General features: G+C 50.6%; 9 protein-coding genes across 9 annotated transcripts; 5 read left to right on the forward strand and 4 right to left on the reverse strand.

Annotated features, from left to right (window-relative positions):
• Positions 1-20: 20 nt before the first annotated feature.
• On the forward strand, positions 21-2,282 carry SDH1_3 (succinate dehydrogenase [ubiquinone] flavoprotein subunit; the record flags this gene model as incomplete). The annotated part of the gene is made up of 6 exons (XM_041681433.1): positions 21-62; positions 158-209; positions 270-343; positions 400-563; positions 619-2,007; positions 2,063-2,282. 6 exons carry the CDS (start codon positions 21-23, stop codon positions 2,280-2,282), a joined length of 1,941 nt encoding a protein of 646 aa, XP_041537778.1.
• An 827-nt stretch (positions 2,283-3,109) lies between these two features.
• AKAW2_11059S (uncharacterized protein) lies at positions 3,110-4,346 on the forward strand (the record flags this gene model as incomplete). The annotated part of the gene is made up of 2 exons (XM_041681444.1): positions 3,110-3,776; positions 3,838-4,346. 2 exons carry the CDS (start codon positions 3,110-3,112, stop codon positions 4,344-4,346), a joined length of 1,176 nt encoding a protein of 391 aa, XP_041537779.1.
• A 1,067-nt stretch (positions 4,347-5,413) lies between these two features.
• Positions 5,414-6,790, reverse strand: AKAW2_11060A (uncharacterized protein; the record flags this gene model as incomplete). The annotated part of the gene is made up of 1 exon (XM_041681456.1): positions 5,414-6,790. One exon carries the CDS (start codon positions 6,788-6,790, stop codon positions 5,414-5,416), a length of 1,377 nt encoding a protein of 458 aa, XP_041537780.1.
• A 1,331-nt stretch (positions 6,791-8,121) lies between these two features.
• On the reverse strand, positions 8,122-8,968 carry AKAW2_11061A (uncharacterized protein; the record flags this gene model as incomplete). The annotated part of the gene is made up of 2 exons (XM_041681467.1): positions 8,122-8,777; positions 8,845-8,968. 2 exons carry the CDS (start codon positions 8,966-8,968, stop codon positions 8,122-8,124), a joined length of 780 nt encoding a protein of 259 aa, XP_041537781.1.
• Positions 8,969-11,250: 2,282 nt separating this feature from the next.
• AKAW2_11062S (uncharacterized protein) lies at positions 11,251-11,725 on the forward strand (the record flags this gene model as incomplete). The annotated part of the gene is made up of 3 exons (XM_041681478.1): positions 11,251-11,280; positions 11,333-11,546; positions 11,646-11,725. The coding sequence occupies 3 exons, from the start codon at positions 11,251-11,253 to the stop codon at positions 11,723-11,725; spliced, it is 324 nt and encodes a 107-aa protein (XP_041537782.1).
• Positions 11,726-13,065: 1,340 nt separating this feature from the next.
• AKAW2_11063S (uncharacterized protein) lies at positions 13,066-13,956 on the forward strand (the record flags this gene model as incomplete). Its single annotated transcript, XM_041681489.1, has 1 exon — positions 13,066-13,956. The coding sequence occupies one exon, from the start codon at positions 13,066-13,068 to the stop codon at positions 13,954-13,956; it is 891 nt and encodes a 296-aa protein (XP_041537783.1).
• Positions 13,957-14,506: 550 nt separating this feature from the next.
• AKAW2_11064A (uncharacterized protein) lies at positions 14,507-15,069 on the reverse strand (the record flags this gene model as incomplete). Its single annotated transcript, XM_041681500.1, has 3 exons — positions 14,507-14,672; positions 14,723-14,946; positions 15,004-15,069. 3 exons carry the CDS (start codon positions 15,067-15,069, stop codon positions 14,507-14,509), a joined length of 456 nt encoding a protein of 151 aa, XP_041537784.1.
• Positions 15,070-17,746: 2,677 nt separating this feature from the next.
• AKAW2_11065S (ABC1 kinase family protein) lies at positions 17,747-19,796 on the forward strand (the record flags this gene model as incomplete). The annotated part of the gene is made up of 2 exons (XM_041681511.1): positions 17,747-18,528; positions 18,581-19,796. 2 exons carry the CDS (start codon positions 17,747-17,749, stop codon positions 19,794-19,796), a joined length of 1,998 nt encoding a protein of 665 aa, XP_041537785.1.
• A 1,268-nt stretch (positions 19,797-21,064) lies between these two features.
• On the reverse strand, positions 21,065-22,874 carry AKAW2_11066A (cytochrome P450; the record flags this gene model as incomplete). The annotated part of the gene is made up of 4 exons (XM_041681522.1): positions 21,065-21,677; positions 21,737-22,522; positions 22,586-22,637; positions 22,697-22,874. 4 exons carry the CDS (start codon positions 22,872-22,874, stop codon positions 21,065-21,067), a joined length of 1,629 nt encoding a protein of 542 aa, XP_041537786.1.
• Between the last annotated feature and the right edge of the window lie 444 nt (positions 22,875-23,318).

Genomic DNA, 23,318 nt, shown 5'->3' on the forward strand with positions numbered 1-23,318 from the left:
TTTTCTCTTGATCCGTCATCATGAGCTCCTTGGGCATGCGGAGCCTAGCTCCCGCTGCGAAGGTCTGTATCCGACTTCTTTCGCCGTGATGCCGAACCCTGGCTCACCACGTTCCCTCTATCTTCAATGGTCTTACTGACTCGTCTTGCTGATGCAGATTTCCCGCACTTTGGGCCAGAGACGTCTCTTCTCCTCTTCCCGCCCGGCTGGTACGCATTGGACTCGCATGCCCGCCCCTGCCTACATCTGCTAACTCGTCCCTCCGCTAGCCCGGATATTTGGCAACGGCCCTCTGCGCGCCAAGGAGGCCGAAGGCTTCATTGCTCAGAAGTACCCTATCATTGTAAGCTACTACGTGAATATATGTTGTGGGAACGATGGTCGCTAATGCAATTGCAGGACCACGAGTACGATGCCGTCGTTGTCGGTGCTGGTGGTGCCGGTCTGCGTGCCGCTTTCGGTCTGGCGGAAGCTGGCTTCAACACTGCCTGTGTTTCTAAGCTTTTCCCCACGAGATCTCACACTGTCGCCGCTCAGGGTGGTATCAACGCCGCTCTTGGAAAGTGAGTTGTTTTATATCCTTGAGTCTTGCGAAGGCGCTAATGGTCCGGCCTGCAGCATGCACGAGGATGACTGGAGATGGCACATGTACGACACCGTGAAGGGCTCTGACTGGCTGGGTGACCAGGATGCCATTCACTACATGACCAGAGAAGCTCCCGCTAGTGTTCGTGAGCTGGAGGGCTACGGTTGCCCCTTCTCCCGTACCGAGGACGGTCGTATCTACCAGCGTGCGTTCGGTGGTCAGTCGAAGGAGTTTGGAAAGGGTGGCCAGGCCTACCGTTGCTGCGCTGCTGCTGACCGTACCGGTCACGCCCTTCTTCACACCCTCTACGGACAGTCTCTCCGCCACAACACCAACTACTTCATCGAATACTTCGCCCTCGACCTTCTGATGGAGGACGGCGAGTGCCGCGGTATCATCGCCTACAACCAGGAGGACGGTACCCTCCACCGTTTCAAGGCCCACCACACCGTCCTGGCCACCGGTGGTTACGGACGTGCCTACTTCAGTTGCACTTCTGCTCACACTTGCACTGGTGACGGTATGGCCATGGTCGCCCGTGCCGGTCTCCCCAACCAGGATCTGGAGTTCGTCCAGTTCCACCCCACTGGTATCTACGGTGCTGGATGCCTGATCACCGAGGGCTCCCGCGGTGAGGGTGGTTACCTGCTCAACTCCGAGGGTGAGCGTTTCATGGAGCGTTACGCCCCTACCGCCAAGGATCTGGCCTCCCGTGACGTTGTCTCCCGTTCCATGACCCTGGAAATCCGTGAGGGCCGTGGTGTCGGTCCCGAGAAGGACCACATCTACCTCCAGCTGAGCCACCTGCCCGCTAAGCTCCTGCACGAGCGTCTGCCCGGTATCTCCGAGACCGCCTCTATCTTCGCCGGTGTCGACGTCACCAAGCAGCCCATCCCCGTCCTGCCCACCGTCCACTACAACATGGGTGGTATCCCCACCAAGTACACCGGTGAGGTCCTGACCCAGGATGAGAACGGCAACGACAAGGTTGTCCCTGGTCTGTACGCTTGCGGTGAGGCCGCTTGTGTGTCCGTCCACGGTGCTAACCGTCTCGGTGCCAACTCTCTTCTGGATCTGGTTGTCTTCGGCCGTGCCGTCTCCCACCGTGTCCGTGACATCGCCACCCCTGGCAAGCCCCACAAGGAGCTGAGCTCCGACGCTGGTGCTCAGTCCATTGCCGACCTGGACTTCGTCCGTACCGCCGAGGGCCCCAAGTCCACCAACGACATCCGCAGCGCCATGCAGAAGGCCATGCAGTCCGATGTTTCCGTCTTCCGTACCCAGGAGAGTTTGGATGAGGGTGTTGAGAAGGTCACCGCTATCGACCAGACCTTCGACCAGGTTGGTACCAAGGACCGCAGCATGATCTGGAACTCGGATCTTGTTGAGACCCTTGAGCTTCGTAACCTGTTGACCTGCGCGTATGTATCCCTGGAGAGTTTTGTAATGTTGGATGTTGGCTAACTCGAGTCACAGTTCTCAAACCGCCATTGCCGCCGCCAACCGTAAGGAGTCCCGTGGTGCTCACGCCCGTGAGGACTACCCCGACCGTGACGACGAGAACTGGATGAAGCACACCCTCACCTGGCAGAAGAAGCCCCACGGTGAGGTCAAGCTTGGCTACCGCGCCGTTGAGCACAACACTCTCGATGAGAGCGAGTGCAAGTCGGTGCCCCCCTTCAAGCGTGTCTACTAGACGCGATGTATTAGCCTAGGGGATGGTGGAGGAAAAGAGCGTGACGAAAATTCGACCGTGTTTATTTGTGTGTTCATATGTGTATATCCAAGGTTTCTTTCCAGGCGATGAGTTTGGTGTACCCACGTGTATTGTCTTTTATAGCCGTTTACTACATCCCATACAATGGAGTTTTTGTGTTGAGCCACAGAGTACTGTCTCGTGTTAATGTCTTGCTGCAAATGGTAACTACATGTCAAAGGAAGGCTGGCGTCAGCGCTCGCATCCTCTTTGATCCTGCGGCCGAAGACAAAGAAAACTAGATGACCCGCAGGGGGCTTTTTCTCGAAGAACCCCTTAACGAAGGACATTGACCATAGACCCTCGCAGGATTCCCCAACAATAGATTCTAGTACTACCGTTTTCGACCTTGTGGCAAGCAGACGACCTTCTCGATCGGTCTCAGAGCTATAAAGCCCGCGACGATGGATGCATCGGATTCGCCCCATGGAAAACCATCCGGGTCCCTTGTCTGGACGGGGCGGCAATGCATCTCCTCACGAGCTTCTCGGGTGGAGTTGGAAACTTTACCCACTGCGGGATGAGCAGAACAAAGAACGGGATTCAACATTCTAGACGGCGTCGCCCACTGTGGCTGGCACTGACTAAGTTTCGCCCTCTAATCTTCAAGGAAAGTCGATATTTCATCGCCATCGGCACATGTCGGTGAACATCAGATCATTACTTCGTTCGTTTAGATCTCTGACACTCGTTTAAAATTACTGTGCCCGACTATTGATTTAGTTTGGTTCTGTTGTGTTGTAAGCGATATCTGCAGTGCTTGCAGCATGGCACGGCTCGCTGTCCGCCAGAACGGGTCTTGCCCGGCCAATGCGCAGTGGTATGTCTGCGCTGCTGGTGGGTTCAAGGGCTGCTGTTCGGTCGATCCGTGCACGACGGGGGTCTGTCCGGATGAGAGTGGCAGCAGTGGAAGCAGTGGTGGTGGTAGTAGCAGCAGTTCTTCTCTCGTTGATGCTGCTCCTACCATGAAGGATGAGCCCGTCTCCTTGACGACCTTGGTTCAAGAGCCTGCCACATCCACAATATCTACTTCGTCTGCACTATCTTCTACTCCTACATCTTCATCGGAGACCAGCACAGAGGCCCCTTCATCTGTAAAGAGTACATCGACAGCCTCAAGAGCTTCTTCCACGACGATGGCCACAACTACATCCTCTACCTCAACTCGACATCCTACCACGACACTCGCTTCAACAACATCAACAGCCCCTACCCAGTCCACTACTCAAGCAAGCCTTGCAGCATCCCAAGACGTAGGCACATGGCACCCCACCGCAGCCCTAATAGGGGGAACAGTGGCCGGGGCCGTAGGCCTCGTCCTTCTCGTCGTCTTACTAGTATTCTGCGTTCAGCGTGCCCGAAAACGAAGACACCAAACCTTTACCTTGCTACGATGGCGCAGTATACATAACAGCAAACCCGAGTCACAGAATGGTATACCTTCTAAATCATCAAATCCACCCATATCGTAGTAACAAACTAACCTCTCCCCTAGGAACCTCACCCCGTCCACCACCAACAGCAAGAACCAGAAGAAGAAGAAGCACCTCCCCCTTACCCAAGTACACCCATCACACTCACACCCACAAACACAAGCACAAACACAGTCACAGCCACACACCATCCCTCCCCAATTTCACATTTCCCGACTCAACACCATCCTACCCCTACAAAAAGAACCGGGCTGCTGAACTCAGCGACACGGGCTTCTACCGTCCTCGTGCTGAGCTCCCCGCTCAATCCTCTCGGGAATTGATCAATATCCCCGTTGAGAGAGGATGTCGGTGGGATTGTGATGGTGGAGATGTGGCGTCGGATATGATTGTTACGGCTGATGGGGCGGTGCTGAGGGCGACGATCAAGACGGTGGAGGCGGATAGTCCGTTTGCTGTTTATGATGGCGATGGGACGAGGGACGGAGGACCGCCGGTGTATTCTGGGATTGAGTATGGGATGAGTGGAGGGTGTGGAGTGTGGGGGGATGATAGTAAGAATAAGATATGATTCTGTCATTTACTCTTGGTTAATTGACCTTTATGGAAGTGCTGTGGTATGCAGTGCACTAATGTATATAATGAGGGAATATAATATCATTAATCAGAAGTGAAGAACATAGTAACCCTACATTCTATACACATTTAAACATGATTCTACTTTTAAACCGGACTATGTACTTCTTTCCAACCCCTCAACCACTGCATCAACAACATCTCCATCCCTCAGATACGTCGGCGGAGTCATCCCATCACCGTCTCGACGGCGTCCCAGTCACGATAACAGTCCCCTGCCCAAGAAAGCTAATAAGATGAGGCACGTCAAATAGTAAGTCATTAGAGTTCATACATTGACAGACCTCGCCGTTGACCTACATGCGTTGAGAACTGCTGCCCAGAGGAATTCAAACAAATTTAATTCTATGTAAATTCCTTAGGGGACACTCACTAAAACCGGACCAACAGGGAGCAAACTTGTCAACCCCTTGCTGAAGCACCATTTGGGCCACGCGATCCTTTTGCCAGTGGCGACATAGCCGGCTATCATCCACTCGAGAGCGTTTTCTTCTGGAGAAGTGTTTGCCGGTTATCATGGCCTTGTCGCTTAAATCACTCCTTTGTTCACTGCAAATGCAAGAGTATTGGTGCATGTACCAATGCCCTTTCATAATCCACGGAGTCCTGAGCAATTCGGTGAGTACTAATTAAGGTTGTCCTCTTTATACTAGTAAGCCATAAAGGTATTGTAACGTGCTACTTACGAATCCAAAAGAGATATATCATATATATATGCACGTTGACTCGCTAGGCTAGGATATCTCGGTAGCGGTATTGGAAACTTGGGATTTACCAGATTTCTTTGATATGTTGTGGTTGAATAATGTACCTTGTAGTTTGTTTTGACAATGGGGTATGGTAGAATTGGTGTTGGGAGGTTGAGTATCGCTATAGTACTAGGCATGTACAAGTAGATGCAGTGACTGCCCACATTAAGTCCGCGATATTTCCCAGCAAAGAAAATCATGATCAATTCTATACATAAACAAAATATATTATACAATCTACATAGTATGTAATCTACACCTCCAAAACACACCAACAAACCGTCCACCCTCCCCTCCCCCCCAACTTCTCCATAACCCTCCTACTCGCCAAATTATCCTCCGCCGCATTCGAATGCATCCACCCATCATTCAAGCCCTCATCCTCCTCAATCCCCCTCCTCATCACCTCCCTCCCCACAACCCCAGCCAACCCCAACCCCCTAACCTCCTCTTCCACATGCAACGTAGCCAAAGTCCCATCCGTGCCGAGGAAGGCCCACGCAACTGGCGTCTGAGTCACATCCCCATCGCGATACACCGCGCAACTCCTCAACTTTGCCAGCGTCTCCTCCGATCTAGGAATGACTGTTCTCGACCGTACAAGTCCTAGATTCTTTCTCGGGATGCAGCCATCGCTGAAGTGGAAGCCGGGAGGTAAGTTCCGTCGTTCCTTGTCTTGAGGTTGATGGCAGATGACTTCCTTGGGAAAAAGGTACTTGACGTAGGCTGGCTGACTGAAGCGGTGGACTTTGATCCCCGGGATGAAATCTGCGGGTGAGGTGGCCTGCGCGAGAGAGTAGGATGTGTTGGTGTTGAGGAGGGTGGAGAAGAGGCCCGTGTGCAGGTTTCCGAATAAGAAGGCGGTCGGGGGAGGAGGGGGAAGTTGGTGGTCTTGGGGTTGGGTTTGGGTTGAAGGGGATTGGGATAGGGTGGTGAGGTAAGGGGGGAGGAGGTGTTGTTTGATGTGGTGTAACAGAGAGAGGAGTTGGGTGCGTAGGAGGGGGTGGTGTTGAGTTGGGAGGGTGGTTATGGGGATTGTGTTACTATCATCACGGTCACTACTGGAAGTGTCTTTTGGGGATGATGCTTCTGGGGAGGTGCTAGTGCTAGTGCAGGGAATAGAGGCGGTGCGCTCAAGACTCGAGTACACCATGACTTGATTCTCGCGACCAGCGTTAAGGTCAACGTAGGCGATCAGCCAGGGAAGGAAGGATTCAGGATCCGAAGGAGCTGCAGGGACCGCGGTGTCAGGTGCCAAAGGATTCGCAGTGTCGGGGACCCGGGGACCTGGAACTGAAACTAGACCAGGATTAGAGACTAGTTCTGGAATTGACTCCCCTGAGGCTGAGGGTGAGACTGGCAACGAGGCTGAGGACGAGGCTGGACCCGAGAATGTGGTAAGGATAACTGCAGTGGGGGACGGATGGGCGATCTCATGCTGGATACGGCGGAGCAAGGGCAAGGAGTGAGGGAGATGGGACCGGAGCAATGGAAGCAGCTGGGTCTGGGTCCATTCAGAATGTGGTGATGTTTCGTCGAAGCGACAGGCCTGATGGAGAATGGGATCCGCCTTGTCCTGGGCATGATCCCGGGTTGCAGTTGACATCCTTGTCAGTGGTGTAGCTGGCATGTGTGCCTGGCGGGTGGCTGGCTGTTTGATCGACTGGAAGTGGGTATAGGCCCGTAAATAGGGAGAAGTAACTAGTAGTTAGGAGGAATGTGAGTGGTGGTGGGATGCCAGACGGAGAAATTCAGATAATGCAATGGAAGAATGGAAGGAAACCACCACGCGAGAGATGGAAAATGTCCGTGTCAACAGTCGTCTAAAAAAATGACACTTTGACGGGTTACCTTAATTGAAGGTGAGTGAGTCATGAAAATGGGCTTAATATGACGAGTCGTTAATTTCGGACGTGCCCGAAGGCGTCATTTTACCCAATTGGGGTTGATATGATATAGCTTAAGGGGATATAGTAGTCGATAGTTAATAAGCTAAGAGAGGAATTTGTCATTCTTCCCGAGCACGATAGATGGTTAGTAGATAGATAGATGGAGAGATAACAAACAAGCAAGCCCGTGTTTAAGGTGCAAAATTCCTCCTGTCGGGGACCCCGACTTCCCCGATGTGGCGGTGCGTCAAGACAACTTCATCAATAACAATACCTTAAAAAATTAAATCTCCTAAAATCAGGAGTTAATTTATTCATCCAGTCTAATTCATCTAGTCTAGTTTGAAAATTCAATCCTGACAGCATCAGCATCATAATCATCCATTCTAAACCCCCGGGTTCCTGCGCCCGGTTATTTTTATCCCGTCTAGAAACGAACTAAAACCCCCTAGTGCTGCCTCCGTCGCATGTCTAGTCTCCAGCTGGTAGCCAACTGCGGGTGCTGGTGGCTGGCTGATGTTGAAGCAGAAATTTCATCTTCTGGGCAACGACACCATGTGGGCCTGAATGGAATTGTTTTTCCCTTGTTGTTCTGTGCATTCTGTGTGGAGGAGAATTCTCCTGAGCCGGTGTCGGTCGCGTTTTTGACAGGTCCCATGCTCCCGGGTCGTCGTCATGCCCGTTTGGGTAAAGGAGATGTGGGTGTAGCTTAATTAATCTATGGGGTTGTGATTTGGAATTCTGTGAATTCGCGTAGATTATGGAGACGTCGGGATTTACGTGGAGTGATCGACGCATGTTTTGGAACTTGGACGATTTTGTAGTGGATAGATAGTAGCTGCTTTGGGTAAATTGTTGTTGGGGATGCGATGTATATTGCTTCATCGGATGGAGTAATAGTAGATGAAATATACAACCAACATTGTATGAATTATAGTAATAGTAGTAGTTATACATTTTTCATCGCTGTAAACCAGAATAATTGAAGCCTGGGAAAATAAATATATTGAACATAGGAAATATATTTTTACATAGGAGATTCATCATCGTAACCATCATAGCTAACATACATTCACCACGGACTGCGCGGTCCAACCATCCAATCTTCCATCGCCAACCACTCACTCCAGCGGGCTTCCGCCTCGCGTAACTCTTCCTCTGCAGCTGCTCGCAATGGCCGTAAAAATGGCGTTTGCTCGTCCGGCAGAATATCATACGCCGCCTTTATTGACGCCCACCCGCCGCTCTTTGCCGTAAACAAGTAATTCACCCGCTCTTGCTTGACAAGGCTCCCCACTCCCCCGACCCAATCTTCTCCGAAGAACGCGCCAAGCACCTCAGGACTATCCTGTGCTGTTACGATGAGGCGCCGAATGTAGGCGCGTAATGACGGATGGGTTGCCTGGGCCCCAGATTGCTGGCAAGGCAGTCGAATGTTGAGAAATGCGGCCAACGACTGCACTGTCGGGGTATGCTGCGCATAGGAAACAAAGAACTGCGTGCATGCCAGGTACCTCGGGTACCAGGAGTCAAGGAGGTCCGGGCAAAGGTCTGAAGCAGGTTCGGGAACCTCTTCCGTGCCTGTGCGCATAAAGGGTTGATCCTGAAATTGGCAAGGATCAGGGTGGACAGGCCAGCTTGGAGACGAAGGTGTCATGGGAACAGCTAAGGCCGGAGGTTCAGGTCTACCAGGACTGGTTTCAGTGTCCATGTTAAGACAAAGAGATTCTGCGGAGGGGTTGGCATGGCTTCACGACGATAGGTGACTTGATGGAAAACATGGAAGTGGACTTACTTTGGGGTTGATATGCCAGAGATGCGGCGGAGAAAGGATCGTGAAATTCGACGTAGGGAGGAGGTGAAGTTGCCCTCGAGTCTTTTCCGCAGGGGGACAGATTCATATGCATGTTTGTATTCATGACCACGGAGGAAGGACATATGATGCCTGAGAGGTTATAGACTTATGATATTGAAGTGAAGTCTGGTGAAGATGGAGAATTGGTGAATTCGTGGACTTCAAGCACGAGGGTAGGCCCTCCTTATACTCCTCCTTTCCTCCATGTTGGGAACGACGGTCAGACCGATAAAAATTGGGGATTAGCATGCGGAAATGCAAGGCCCAAGAACGGTGGGAGCAAGCTCACGAGGATCCGCATGGCAGGTGGAGCTGGCGCGCAAACTATTGCCCATGCGAGGATCTGAGGCTATCACGGATTTGCTGCTATTGACGGGGATGGGTCAAGCCACAGCATTCCAGCCACAGAAAAGCGAGCCACGATGATACTATGATAGGACTAGTGGCATAGTTCGTGATGTGGCGCGGGTGGGGCACAGTGGCTGTGTAGCCCTATTCCGGCCTAAGGCTGTAAGGCCCTGTGAAACCCGAGCCTGAGGTACACCGTCTTGCCGCATTGGGTTACTGCCCAGGCACCGTGACCCAATCACTGCCCTGATAAATCCCAGGAACCGCAGGGGGAGACTTGGAACTACTTTGAACTACTGAGTACAGAGTCAATCCTGGTGTGTTAATGTCTTAGTGCTTCCATACTACTATACTACTATACCAGATCATTACTAGTAGCCATCAACCACCTCGATGATGTATGGCCATTGTTTCTCTGCACCACAGATTTGCAATCCCGGGAACCTGGACAACCCCAGCGACGCTAACACAAAGGATTTGGAATGGCCAAGAGCACCGGGGTCTGCTTCTCCTTCGCTTATCCTCCTTCCCCTCAACCCGCTCACCCATGGTTTAATCTATCGTTGATTGCGTTTAATAAAGCGACCGGCGCCAATGGGAAACTAATATGCGACCGTGTGAGTTTAGCAAGTCTCCCATCTAGTGCCTTCTTGAGTTACCCATGTCCTGGGTCTGGGTCAAAGCCCACCCACCGCCTGCAAACCTAAGTGTGGTCCTGGTCATCGGCGACCTGGACTAACCTTGACCACAACTTGTTGTCTCCCAGACCAGACTAATTACTCTGCCCACTACTCTGGCCCCCCCAGTCAATGGAGAATCAATAGTCGACACCGATCTGTGACAGCTCCTCTGGCATCCCCGCACCCATAGACGACGCAATCATGACACATGATTACCTACTAGTAGTAACTCTCTCAATCTTACACATGGTCCTGATGACCTTGGCTTATGCGGGTGATTGCGAACACCCCCCCTGGGTGGTACAGGCATGCGCTCCCTCTTACCCTCATAGTCATCATACATATGCAACCCCCCCAGGAACTGCAAACGTGGAGGAGATCCGATGCACCTGACTCCCCAATATGCAAGGGGATGGAGGGGGAGGGAGGGAAGGCCTGCCAGCGCGGCCATCTCTCATCGCCCATCGGAGACACCGGTGGTTTGGACGTCGATCAGCAGCGACCAGCCAGTCAGCCAGTCAGACTTGGATCCAGCGTCGTGTTGAGGCCTGGCGTCCACGCTAACCCTGGGTCCACCGCCTTCGCCTGCTTCAGCCGCTGCTTCGAGCCTACTCCTCATCCGGTTTAGAGAGACCTGGCGTGCCTGACGGGTGGAGACCACCGAACCTGGCCGAACCGCTCAGTGGGCGCTCACAATGCTCGTAGGTACCTGCTTGCTGGGATGTCTATTCTGGACCTGAGAGATCGGGATAGCCGCTCCATCGTAGCCTCTCTCTTAGTCTTCGGACCGACATGGCCCAGCTCGTCAGGACGCTAGTCAGATTTAGTCAGATTTGTCCCAGTTTTTACCTGATCACTGGTTCGCTAGTCCCGCAGGCTTATGATATGATGAGATCATGACTGCCGCTAAAACTCAAATCATTCGGGCGATTAGATCCATCACAGTGGACATGCCCGCCAGCCATGGAGGCTGCAGAGATTAAAGAGAAAAAGAAAAGAGTAAAAATGGAAATCTTAGGCCGGCCAAGCCCAGCGTTAATCCAGGGTCACCCTGCCATGCGCTGAAGCTTCCCCACTCTAAATGATTACGGACGGAGTGGCTGACCGTCATCCTCCACCACAGCATGCTTCGCTATCTCATGCTATATAACCATCAAGGTTTCTCCCGGACGGAAGGCACTCGTTCTCCATCCATCACAAAGTCTCTTTCAGAACGTGTATAATAGCATTGATCAGTGCATTCTACAACTCTTCCAACTACTACTACACTATCCTCTACAAACACCACACTCGTCTGTCGCTACCTTGCTCACTCACCATGCCTTACCGCACCAACTACGAGCCTTATGTGAGTGATCTTGTTCCAAAGGAACGGAAGACCAATTACTGATGCCTTCTAGACTAGCCAGAGCTTCGAGATGAAGCGCGAACTTTCCACCGAAGAGATCCTCTACCCTCTCGGGACACTCTACCCACACGTCGTGGCTCTTCAGCTCCAAACCGACGAGTACCCGTGGTGCAAGGCCAACCACTACGCTGGATATGACAGCAGCCTTTCAGTGGACGAAGCGTCGGAGCATTATTCGACCAAGTCGATGCTACGCAGGAACAGTGGTATGTGCACACGTCCTTCATCGGTTGCCTCCGATTTCAAATCCAACCAGTCTGATCTGTCAGACAAGGTGCATATGAGCCACGCTAACGTCTGCGCAGACTCCACAGCATGCCGCATTGTGTCACGAATTCGGCGACTACTCAACCGCGACGAATTGCGACGTCGCCGACAGGCCTGATTGCCTTCCTTCCTTTACATTTATGTTTTGTCGATAAACTTTTTGTTTCATTCTTCGACTTTCTTCGACGACTTCTTCTTTCCACCAAGATTTTGCATAGCTACTGAGCGATACCCGTCTGGCATGACGGTTGTTTCATTTGTTTTATCACCAACATCATCACATCATCACATCATCTCAACATTGTCCAGTATGCTGGATCACTCTCTGAGACATTTCCTATCTGTTTGTTACATTTCTTGTCACCGGTTGCACTGGGAGTTTTTCTTTTCGGAATGAGTTTAGCGAGGAGTTTCGGGCATGGGAAGCAAGGGAGAATCAGGCACGGCCGGTTTCGGTATTGATTAAACCTGACTGACTGGGTCAGATGAGTAACATAATAATTCTAATGAAGACATGTGAACAACACCCCAAGGGTCATCATCCATCATCCACTCTCATTACTGAGTGAAAATGAAATAGACTACGGAGTAGATAGTATGTATGGTTCAGGAGAACGAAGATCTGCCGTAGACTTGTACAGTAGACAACTCGTTCCCGACTTGACTCCACCCACACGGGGGAAAAGGGCCCATGACAAACGAGGGAGGGAGGGATGAACCCAAATCCCCAAACCCAATCTAATCAACAGCAGCGCACAAACACGGACTGGCGGGATCGAACCTGTTCGAACAGGTTTGGATGTGAAACCCATCCCACAACACCCCCTGCAGACGCCCCGTGAGGAACTGACCGACAGACCGACAGGCAGACAGATCGATACATCCCATGACTACTGCTATCTACTAACCCACACTCATACTCTCCCCTTTCGTGATAAAACCCGAGACACGGCCGACGAACAACACGCGCAGCCCCGATGCCTAATTATCCGAATCGAGCCATCCCCGCATTCCATATCATATCACCAGCTGGACAGATCAGATGCAATGGCACGAACCATCGGACGCCTGCTGCAAGTGCTCATCACCACTAGTTTCCTGTGTGTCACGATGATCCAGAGGGCTCCTGCTCCTGCTGCTGCCGCTCCCCTTTCATTTCAGATTCTGCAGCGTGGCTGTCAGAACTTTGAACGGGTATTCCCGCGCTGGCCGCGATGATAAGTTTCTGGAGGGCCGAGGGGCTGGGGAAGAGGATCAGATCATGATGTCAATATGAGAGATCATATTCGGTGTCTGTGCGTGGAATTGCCCTGGAATTTATTTTTTTCATGAGGGAATTTACGCTTTTTGAATTACTATTGGTAATTTGATGATGCTGATAATGATGCTGCTGATGATGCTGCTGATGATGCGAAAAGCAGGTGCATGACCGAAGGATGGATGCCGAGGGATTGATGGATGATGACCGATTTCTGCGGGGTGTCGATCAATCAGGGGAAAAAGAAGAGACAAGAAACCTGGAGTTTGAGGAGAAACCACAACCAACTGAGCGGTTTTGCTTTCTTGCTCCTTCCTAGCAACCCCATCTTTTCTTTTCTTTTTCTTTTTTCTCATGACGAAGTCTACGATAATACAGAGTTAATTAAGACCGGTTTCTTGATTTTACATGCAGCGCGCAGGCCGCCATCAAATCTACTACCACCACCACCTTCACCACCCACCATGCGCCTCCACCTCCACCTCCCGCCGTCTCTCCTCCTCACCACCACCATCACTCTCTTCTTCCTCCCCCTCCTCACCACCGCCAAATTCAGCCCCCTCTGCATCCGCGTCCTCACCACATTAACAGGCCGCCCCAACGACATTTTCACCAAATTCCAGCGCGAAGTCTGCGACAAGGGATGTCAACCCACCGTACCGCACTGGGACCTCTGGACGCGCAACAATACCTTCCTTCCCGCGGTGCGCAGTCTCATGGAACATGTTGATAACCCGCGGCAGGAGGAGGCGATGGTGCGGCTGGGCGATGATGTAGCGGATGTGATTAAGCGACAGTGCGGGCCATTGTTGCAGGGCAGGGATATTTGCTCTGATGATGAGACGTTGGCGGCGTTTGGGACGTGCTTTAAAAAGGGGTTTGTGCGGGCGGCGCTGAGTAATTTGCCCACGTTGTTGCCGTTGGCGAGGGAGGAGGTGTGTCGTGAGCAGTTGGAGTGGTTGAAGAAGGATGAGTTGTGGGAGGTCATTATTCCGGGGAAGATGAGGGAGTATGCGGGTGTTTGTAGGAGGTTGGGTGGGGGGTTTGGGGGGTTGGGGGTGGTGGGTGTGGAGGAGTTGTTGGGGGTTTAGTATTTATCGAGGAAATAGTGAAGACGAATATACTTAGCATTATCTACTATCCGACTATTTTCTTGACTTTTCCTGAAGCCCCAAAAAGTGACTTACGGAATGGATGATGGTCTAATTAGTACTCGAAGAGCGCAAATCTGTAATACAAAGCGGGTCCAACTTGGGATACATGGTATGTGCTGTGATAATGCCAGTGGCTTCCCCAAAGTTTGGAACGCTCGTCCATTGTAGGCTTAGACTGGATGGAGTCACGTTGCTAGTATCACTCATTAATAGAAACTTCTGGCAGTATCGAGAGAATAAATTTGAGCAATATAATATCCTTGAATCTAGTGCATTCTCATTTCTTATGAATCAGCAGTAGTAATGACCTTCCTTAGGCATCATGATAACAATTGAAGTCAACTCAAAACCTCCGGGGCGAAAACATGTGAAAGTTTCGAAAATTCATCACTCTGGTCGAATCAATATGCTCGTGTCCTAAATATCAAATTGATGTTTGGAGGACCCCTTTTCGGGACAAATGACGCGCACTTGACAATGGCATGATTCAGTCGACAGTCACCTTTTCAACAGAGGGCTCTTCATGTCTGCAGTTCAGCCACATCATTCTCAGGAATTCTTCAAAAGAGGACCACCAAGTAGATCCAACCTGGAATGTAATAGTATGATCAGAATTGATGTCCGTTTGCTTGATCCAGCGCTTGCTAACATAACTAGGTAAAGGTCAGCCGAGTCTCTGTACTTGGCCAGGGGTCTGTAATACCTCCAATGTATGAGTCCCATGAACATGTCCGTACAGCAATTGATGAAGACTTCCCGAATACGGCGTCCTTGGGCATCCTCACCCACACAGAGCCTATCTGCATTGGCGCAGAAGCCCTCTACTTCCAAACGACAAATATGATAGCTGAGCTGCATTGTCTGCTTAACACCAAGTCCTGTGTTTGCCATAAGCACCGGAATCAGGTTCTCCGGCTGTTCATCATTCTGGTGTTGTCAGTGTCAGTTGAGTGTAAAATATGAGGGATAAGTCTCAGGACATACATGTTCCTTTTGGAATGAGTGTATATCGTTTGATTCGACGATATTGACGCCATATTTAGTGTCCATGATTGAGAAGAGCATCGGGCAGATGACTTACATATGAACCAAGTAAGATGTATGTTTCCACATGCGGGACATGTGCTCATTCTCCACGTGAGCCCTCGTAATATTGAATCCATATGCAAAGCTTGTTGATTGCTTGGTAAGAAGACTAGAAAGCGGAAAACACAGCAGAACACTCACGGAAAGGTGCATATAACACAGTACACAGCTGCTGTTCGCTCTCTCCGTTGCCAGTAACTCTCCACCGATGGCATGGCACTGCTGCTGAACAAACTGTCCACCTTGCTAACACTGGAAACATATCCTAGCATCTTTTCGAGAAGGATCTGGCAAGTTTCTTCGGCAGTCAGACTCTGCATACAGTACCATCCATATTGGTGTATGTAGCATACCTCTGTCACAGTCCTGCCGAATATGGGCCCCGACTTCATCCCGGCAAGACAATGCCTTTTGCTGTTCAACTGGAAAACGTGACAAGTCTGGATATTCGCCTTCTAGGACAAGATTGTACTTGAAATATTCCAGACTTGCATCTCGCTAGAGAGCCGCCGCGTGACGGTCGTCCTTTAATGCACCGCAATCGAATACTCACCGGAAATCATATTCCTCAGAATAGTAAGTCATAAATGGGAAGAATGGGCACCCACAGTCATCCCAAATAAGATACTACATCTTGCAGGTCAGAATATATGACATATGTAAAAGCCGCTGGACATACCCAAGCCATGTATTCTGCGAACGTACAGAGTTTCTCTTACGAAGATCCCGAGCAAAGAGTAGCAACAAACATGATGCAATCGGCCCGCTCCAATTTCGGAATATAAGTTCATTATCCACCCAGCTACTGCAAGTCAGTATTTGGGAAATAGCCAGCAACTTTATGTCAGGTAATACAGTACCGTTGCGCCTAGGGAGTCAGACATTCATCTCGTGCCTTCTGGTACATGGGATGAACTTTAAGTTCTCATTCAGGAAGTAGCTTGTATAGATTTGGTATGGTGACATTTCGGCCTTTGATAGACTCGCGCAGTTGTATATATTGATCACTGTTACAGGATTCGGGCGCCATGGCTTCTATCATAGAAGGCTATGGTGATATGGTTGTTATGGAGAAGTACAAAGAAAATTGTGAACCAGGAAGAAGTATCGCTATTATATACATGATTTGGGGGTTACTGAATGCTGTGTATCTGGCTTCGGACTGAGTTCAATGTAGATAAATCAAAATTAAATGTTAATGATTCACAGCCTGGACAACTGCAAACTTGCCACCTTCGGATTCTGCAACAAGACAAATCGGACAATCAACCAAAGCTTCTGATTCTATAACTTCTATCATGGCCCGGTTTCTGTCCTCTTCCATATCCAACATTGACCGCTGCTGAGGCTTCAGTCAATACAAAGCACGCAGAAGCGAGAGTAAAGAAAGATTGATTTTACACATGTGTGCTTCTTGTCTATTTCCCGTATCTGCAGCGGTATCCTTCAGTATACCAGGGGTTCCCTCGGCTATCTTCATCCAGCTTGCGGCAGGATGTATAAGAAGCATTCCACTCATGCTCAGGGCTGTCCTTTTAGGGACAATCATGTACCGCTCTGGATGTGTCCCGGCTTTGTTCGGCCTTGGTATACAGATGTTGAGCGACTATACTTGCTTATTATCATGTCGATCCCACCATCTCTGACGTAGGAGATTGCCAGGACTATGGGCATGTTGTCCGACCTTCGGTCACAGCTCCTGGCGCCACACCGGTTACCGTGCATGAGCACATTGCTCTTAGCAACTCGGCTCGCTTCTATCGTTGTTCATTCTGCGTATGTAGGCGCTCTGCTGACACGGCATTTTGAACTTCTGGAAAGCTCTCTTTCTCTTTGGTCTTGTGACGCAGATCGGACTTCTTCACTGTGTACATCTACTGGGCTACGGTGATACTAGTAGTCTTGTTTAGCGTGTCGAATTATTGGTCTTATCACTAACATGCCTGTGATGCTTAGAGGAAGACTTGATCTTTCCTGGACATGAAGAGCAACGTTGCTGCTCTGAAGAACCATGCCAGTTTTACGATGCGTTCACATTCCATCGTACATGAATCATTCGTGTAATGTTCTGTCGCTGCACTCTGCTTTGGCCTGGAGTAGGCAGAACAATGATAAATATATCTGATTTGAAAATGATCTTTGAGTAGCACCAGACATCTGTGGTCTACTGTTTCTACAGTAGTTCAGGGTTAGATTCAATAGGGGATTCACACTGATAGCGAAATCTCAGAGAGAACAACCACAGCTACTATCTTGGTTTCATATGTCGAGATAGTTTGGACTGTACATCATCAAGACCTTTTTCTTTCTTTCTTTCTTTTTTTTTTTTCTTTCTTTCTTTCTTTTTTTTTTTTTTTTTTTTTTTTTTTCTATCTTTTCCTAAGGGGTATATATCTGAAGAGAGTGGAAATGATGGGAGAAAACGTGTATCTTGGTTCAATTCTCCGCCCGAATGGCCCGATCGGGCAATTCGTCATCCTCTCCGACTTCCTTCTCCGCCTTCACGTCATCTGCGCTCCCCTCTCTGTTTCTGCTTCCTTGAAACGAATCCGCTTACTTCTCGCCATTGTCACGCCATTGACTTCACTGTCCTCTTACATGCCCCCGCCATGACAATATTCATACCTGTCTTCTCGTTCTGATGGCATCGGCCACCGTCTCCCGCGCCTGGCGCTCCCTTCCCTCCCAGCTTGCTCGCCCGCGTGTCCACCTCTCCCCTCGTGCACCCCGTCAGCCTCTCTTCCAACTCCGTCAATATGTCCAGGCAGGCCATTACCAGCCTTTCGTCCCCCCATCGCCAGCCTCTTTAGGTAGACCTACCAAGGCTAAAACCTACGATCGCACCCGAAAATGGCTTCGTCGGCTGTTCTACCTCTCGCTAGCCACCGGCACCGTCTACGTCCTCGACACCCAATTCTACGCCTCGTCTCTGACACGAACGGCTCGCACCTTTAGCTTGGGTCTTCTGGTAGCCCTGGACTACAAGATAAACTTCCGTCCCAACCCGCCGCTGGCCAGAGACATCAACGCCGTACACACTCGCAATGCTGAGCGTCTGTCCGACCTCTTGCGTCACAATGGCGGTTTGTACTTGAAGATCGGCCAAGCCATCGCTATGCAGTCCGCCATCCTGCCCCCGGAATTTCAGAAGATGTTCTCGCGCATGTTCGATGACGCCCCTCAGAACAACTGGAAAGATGTCGAGAAGGTCATCCGCGAGGACTTTGGCCGCTCCGCTGAGGAGGTTTTTGGCGTCTCCTTCTCGGGTGAGCCCGGCAAGGGCGTTATGGAGCGGGCTGCGCGCGCGAGTGCCAGTGTAGCACAGGTACATTGGGCGCGGCTTCCGGATGGCCGTGAGGTGGCAATCAAGATACAGAAACGTGAAATCGCTCAACAGCTGAAATGGGATCTATGGGCTTTCAAGTAAGTTCCCGCCCGGCACCCAGCATCGCACACAAGATGCTAATGAGAACAGAGTCGTTGCCTGGATCTATAGCCGTACCTTTGATATCCCGTTCTACAGCCTGGTTCCCTATGTGTCGGAGCGTCTCTCCCTTGAGACCGACTTTGAAAATGAGGCCGACAACTCCGAGCACATGGCACGTTTGGTCGCCGGAGAGTCCCGTCTCCGTGGCCGCGTCTACATTCCCAAGGTCTACCGCGAGCTCAGCTCTAAGCGTGTTATGACCGCCGAGTGGATTGAAGGTGTCCGCCTCTGGGACAAGGACTCAATTACGCGGACCTGGCGTGGCGGCTGGCGCAGCGGCACCCCGGGCTGCCATGGCACGCCCCTTGACGCGCGCAACACCGAAGACCCTGTTGCTAAGGTGGCTCGCAATCCGAACCTTACTACTAAGATTAAGCCCGAGCGCGATCACTGGCGCGGTGGATACGCTCGCGCTGGTCTCGGCCTTTCTCTTAAGGAAGTCATGACTACCATGGTAGACCTCTTTTCCGCACAAATGTTCCTCTGGGGTATAGTCCATTGCGACCCGCACCCAGGCAACATCTTCATCCGCCGGACTCCTTCCGGTCACCCAGAGCTTGTCCTCATCGATCACGGACTCTACATCCACATGGACACTGAATTCCGACACCAGTACGCCCGCTTCTGGAAAGCCCTCCTCACCTTTGACAACACCACCCTTAACTCCATCGTCCGCGGCTGGGGAGTCCAAAACGCCGACCTTTTTGCCTCTGCGACCCTGATGCGACCTTATCGCGGTGGTGACCTCTCGACGCACCGCTCCTTTGAAGGGCTCAGCAAATCCGAGCGGGCCACGCGCCACTATGAAATGCAGCAAGCTGCCCGCAAAGCAATTCGTGACATCCTCGGCGATGAGTCCAAATGGCCCCGCCCACTGATCTTCATTGGCCGCAACCTTCGCATCGTTCAGGCTAACAACCAGTTCCTGGGCTCGCCCGTCAACCGCGTCAAGATCACGGGAACATGGGCGTCCCGCGCGCTAGTTGAGTCTCCGGACTTGTCGGCGTCTGAGAAGCTGAGGAATTTTGGTCGCCATCTGCTGTTCCGCGTGGTGCTATTCAGCACGGACCTGTTCTTCTGGTTCACGAAGGTGCGGCAGTTCCTGAGACTTGGTGGTGGTATGGAGGATAGCATTGAGGCGCAGATGCAGGGAATGGCCAAGGATATGGGTGTGGAGTTGAGTCAAAATGTCTTTGAGGGTTAGACAGGTTCTTAGGCCGGACTGTATAAAGGGATCTATATGTATATTTACCTCTCCTCTATGATACGCTTTATATAAAAGAGATAGAGAAAACTCCACTGTTATCATGACATATCACTATACCCATATGTTTGGATACTTCATCACGAGTTCTTGATAGTTACCGATGATTACTTTGAATTATTTCGCACAGAGTATATTCATCGAAACTAAATAATTGGACCCGACGTATTGCCGATAAACGGTCCACTTGAGCCAGTTCAAGGTAATATTGATTCTCAGTGCACCCGCCCATTTGCCAGGTTTCGGCCTACCCCACAGCGAGGATCCATCCGCAGGCCTTAAGAATACCAATTCCAGCCCTACAATGGAGCCTTCAGGGGGCCAGCTCAAATAATCAGTTTGAAAGATATCCCACCCCATAAAAACCAAGAACTACCTCTACCTACCCATTCATTACCAAATCCCCATTCACAAGACCATATATACAACACCCTAACGAAATCACCACCACCAATGCCACCAACCATCCTCCCATCCCTCTTCGAAACCCTCTCCTTCTACCTAATCCCATCCCCAGAATGGAGCCCCTTCTGGTATAATCTATATGAAGGGCTAGGAACTTGCATGATCGTGTGGATCCAGCTTTACTTCTTCGGCATGTCGACCGATATCACCATCCAACTTGTCGGATTTATTACCATGCATCTTGTTACATTCCCTATTGTAGCTTGGCATGCTTACTATGGTGATGGTTGGACGGAGGAAGCGGTGGATACGTGTTTGGGGATTGTCCCTGTGTTGGGTTTGGATGTGGTTACTGTTTGGTTGGTGTATTGGAGGGGGAGGGGGGGATTGGGTATGTAATTTGCTTGTTTGATATTCAAGTTTGGATTTGCTTCTAAGATGCTATGTTTTATCTAAGTCGTTGATGGACTGACAGATTACTAGACGAGGAGTTGGGAGCGAAGGATTGATTGTTTCCTGTCCTCTGGACAGGCACAACGCAAATGGAATTGATAAAAGGAAATTATACGATGTAGGAATCAAATATGTGATGTAAGTGTGTGGTGTCTTGCCAAAAACAGCTTGACTGATGCATGCAGTGGCCACCACAGACGAGAGATCTTCGACATGCTCTATACACATTCAGCTATTCCATGACTGAAGAATCAGATTATACAACTATTTACTTGCTGGGGAATACTAACAGCACCTCCAACATATCCCTTTATTTCCCATCTTCCACCCTTCACAACCTATGGAAAACCTCAACTCCTCACAGTCACAAACAAATCCCCCGCTGGCGCTGCCGCCGCCAGAGACGGCAAATCCATCCGAATGTCTGGAACTTTCGGGCTCTCCACAACGCCCCCATCAGCAGTCGTGACCTCCATCTTGAATCTCCTTAAACTCATCGCAACCAACAAATACACCTCCCGTTCAGCAAAATACCTCCCCGGACACAGCGTATGCCCACCCCCGAAGGGGAAATACTCCTTCGCCTGTCTGATCTTAGGATTCTTCAGGAAGCGAGTATGGTCGAAGTCCGCAGCCCCGGAACTAAAGACACCCTCAGCCAAGTGGAAGTTCCGCACGGGACCGAAGACTTGGTCTCCCTTGTGAATTATCTTAGTTCCGACGGAGCAGTCATCCACGGCTTTGCGCACTGCCGTTGAGAAATTGTATAGCCGAAGGGCTTCCGCCCAGAGGGCGTTGAGATGGGGACATGCGCTGGATAGTTTCTCCATGTCGCATCCTTGGTCTGAGGTCGGGCTGGGGTAGCAGGCGGATATTTCGCTCTCAATGGATGCTTTCAGGGTTGGGTTGGTGAGAATATGTGCGAACATCCAGAAGGCGATGTAGTGGGCGTTGTTGTTCATTCTGTGGTTTCCCAGTTAGCTTTTAGTGTTAAGAATTGTTTGGGCGGGGGATAAACATACGCCCAACAGATCATCATGATCAGGCCGGCGCGGTCATGGGCGGGCAAGCCCAAATTGGTCAATTCGGAATTCATAGCTCCGAATATCCAAGCGGTGTTCTTTCTCTTGGATTCAGGTAGATCCAGATACACAGCGAGAGCAGCGATAACACGCTTGCGATCCGCTTGTAGCCCCGGCGCGAGGAAATGGGGGAAGTTATAGAAGATCTTCCAGCTGGCGTCTTCCCAGCGTTGGTAGATGCGGGTAAATTCCGGCTCGATTTCGAATAGCTCCTCGCCGAAGAAGGTTCGGAATGCGCTCTGCGCTAGGACGTAGCGACAGAAGCGTCCCAGGGGGAGTGTCACCGAAGTATTGGCTCCATCACATTTGAAAGATGTTACCTCCCTAGCCAAACCCTTACGTAGGAGTGAGATATCAAGAAATCGAGACAAAAACACTGGATAAGCATTTAATAATCCATTAAGGTGCTCACCCGGCAGTAGCTGCGTCTTAAACCACTGGCTCTGCAAATGCATATAAGAGAGTTTCTTCGGATTGGCACACGATAGCAAGGATCGCTCGCGTGTCTGTTCGTCAGGAAGCAGACGCGCTGGATCTGGTTTATACAGGTTTCGCACATGATGCGGTGTTATGCCAAAGGCCATGAGCATGCGAGAGGTGAAGGGGTCATAGCTTAGGGCGCTGGTATTTCTCCATACACTGGATAGGTCTTTGATGTCCCGGATGATGACTGTTGTGCCTCCCATGAGGATGACGCTGTAGGGCTCAGTGTCGGGGAAGTGTGCACTATATGTGGATACGCTGTGTTTTAGTTTCCGGGGTCGTGAAGAGGGGGTAAGGGTGGGTTACTTCGCTCTCCGATATACATTTTCTGCGCATCGTACGAAGGATACAGTATGGCCTGTTTGATGGTGCGTTAATTGAAAGATCATGGATGTGGAAGGGGTGAAAGAGACGTACCAATAAAGGGAATCCAGTATGGTAGTATGCGTGGTTCATTAGGGTAGAGGGCGGGAACGATGTAGAAGCGCCAAAGATACCAGAGTGACCATAAAATGGCTATAGATACGGCTTTGAATGCTAGGGGGCTTTCTGCATCTCCAAGAGAGATTTTGTGGTGTGATAGTTGCCACTCCATATTGAAGGAAAGAGCAATGTAGGCTCGTCAGTGGAGGATACTGAAGTGGAAGGAATGAATAAATCAAGCCATTAACATGAAGTGGAGGGGAAAGCGTGGCTCCATGCCAGCGTTCTGATATGCTCAATGGTCTCAATTTCCAGTGCAAACATCAGTATGCCGAATGACCATCTGCCGAGACGAGGAGGCAGAAGATACTGCGATAAGCACTAGACATTCTGCTTGGAATCTCTGTCCGTATTAGTCTGCATAGTTGACAAGAAATGTGGTAATTTGCAATCCTACCGTCGATACGAATCGTCAGTACCTAAACAGTACCGGCAGTGGCTGCCTCAACAGGAACCTCTGCATTGACCCTGCGCCACGCCCACTCCACTTATCTAGAGTTTGAATCATCATGAAGATGACAAAAATGGCCCCTTCAAAGGCTGAAGATTTCCAAAA

The sequence above is a fragment of the Aspergillus luchuensis genome, chromosome 1 (assembly GCF_016861625.1).
Source record: "Aspergillus luchuensis IFO 4308 DNA, chromosome 1, nearly complete sequence".
Classification (NCBI taxonomy): Eukaryota; Fungi; Ascomycota; class Eurotiomycetes; order Eurotiales; family Aspergillaceae; genus Aspergillus; species Aspergillus luchuensis.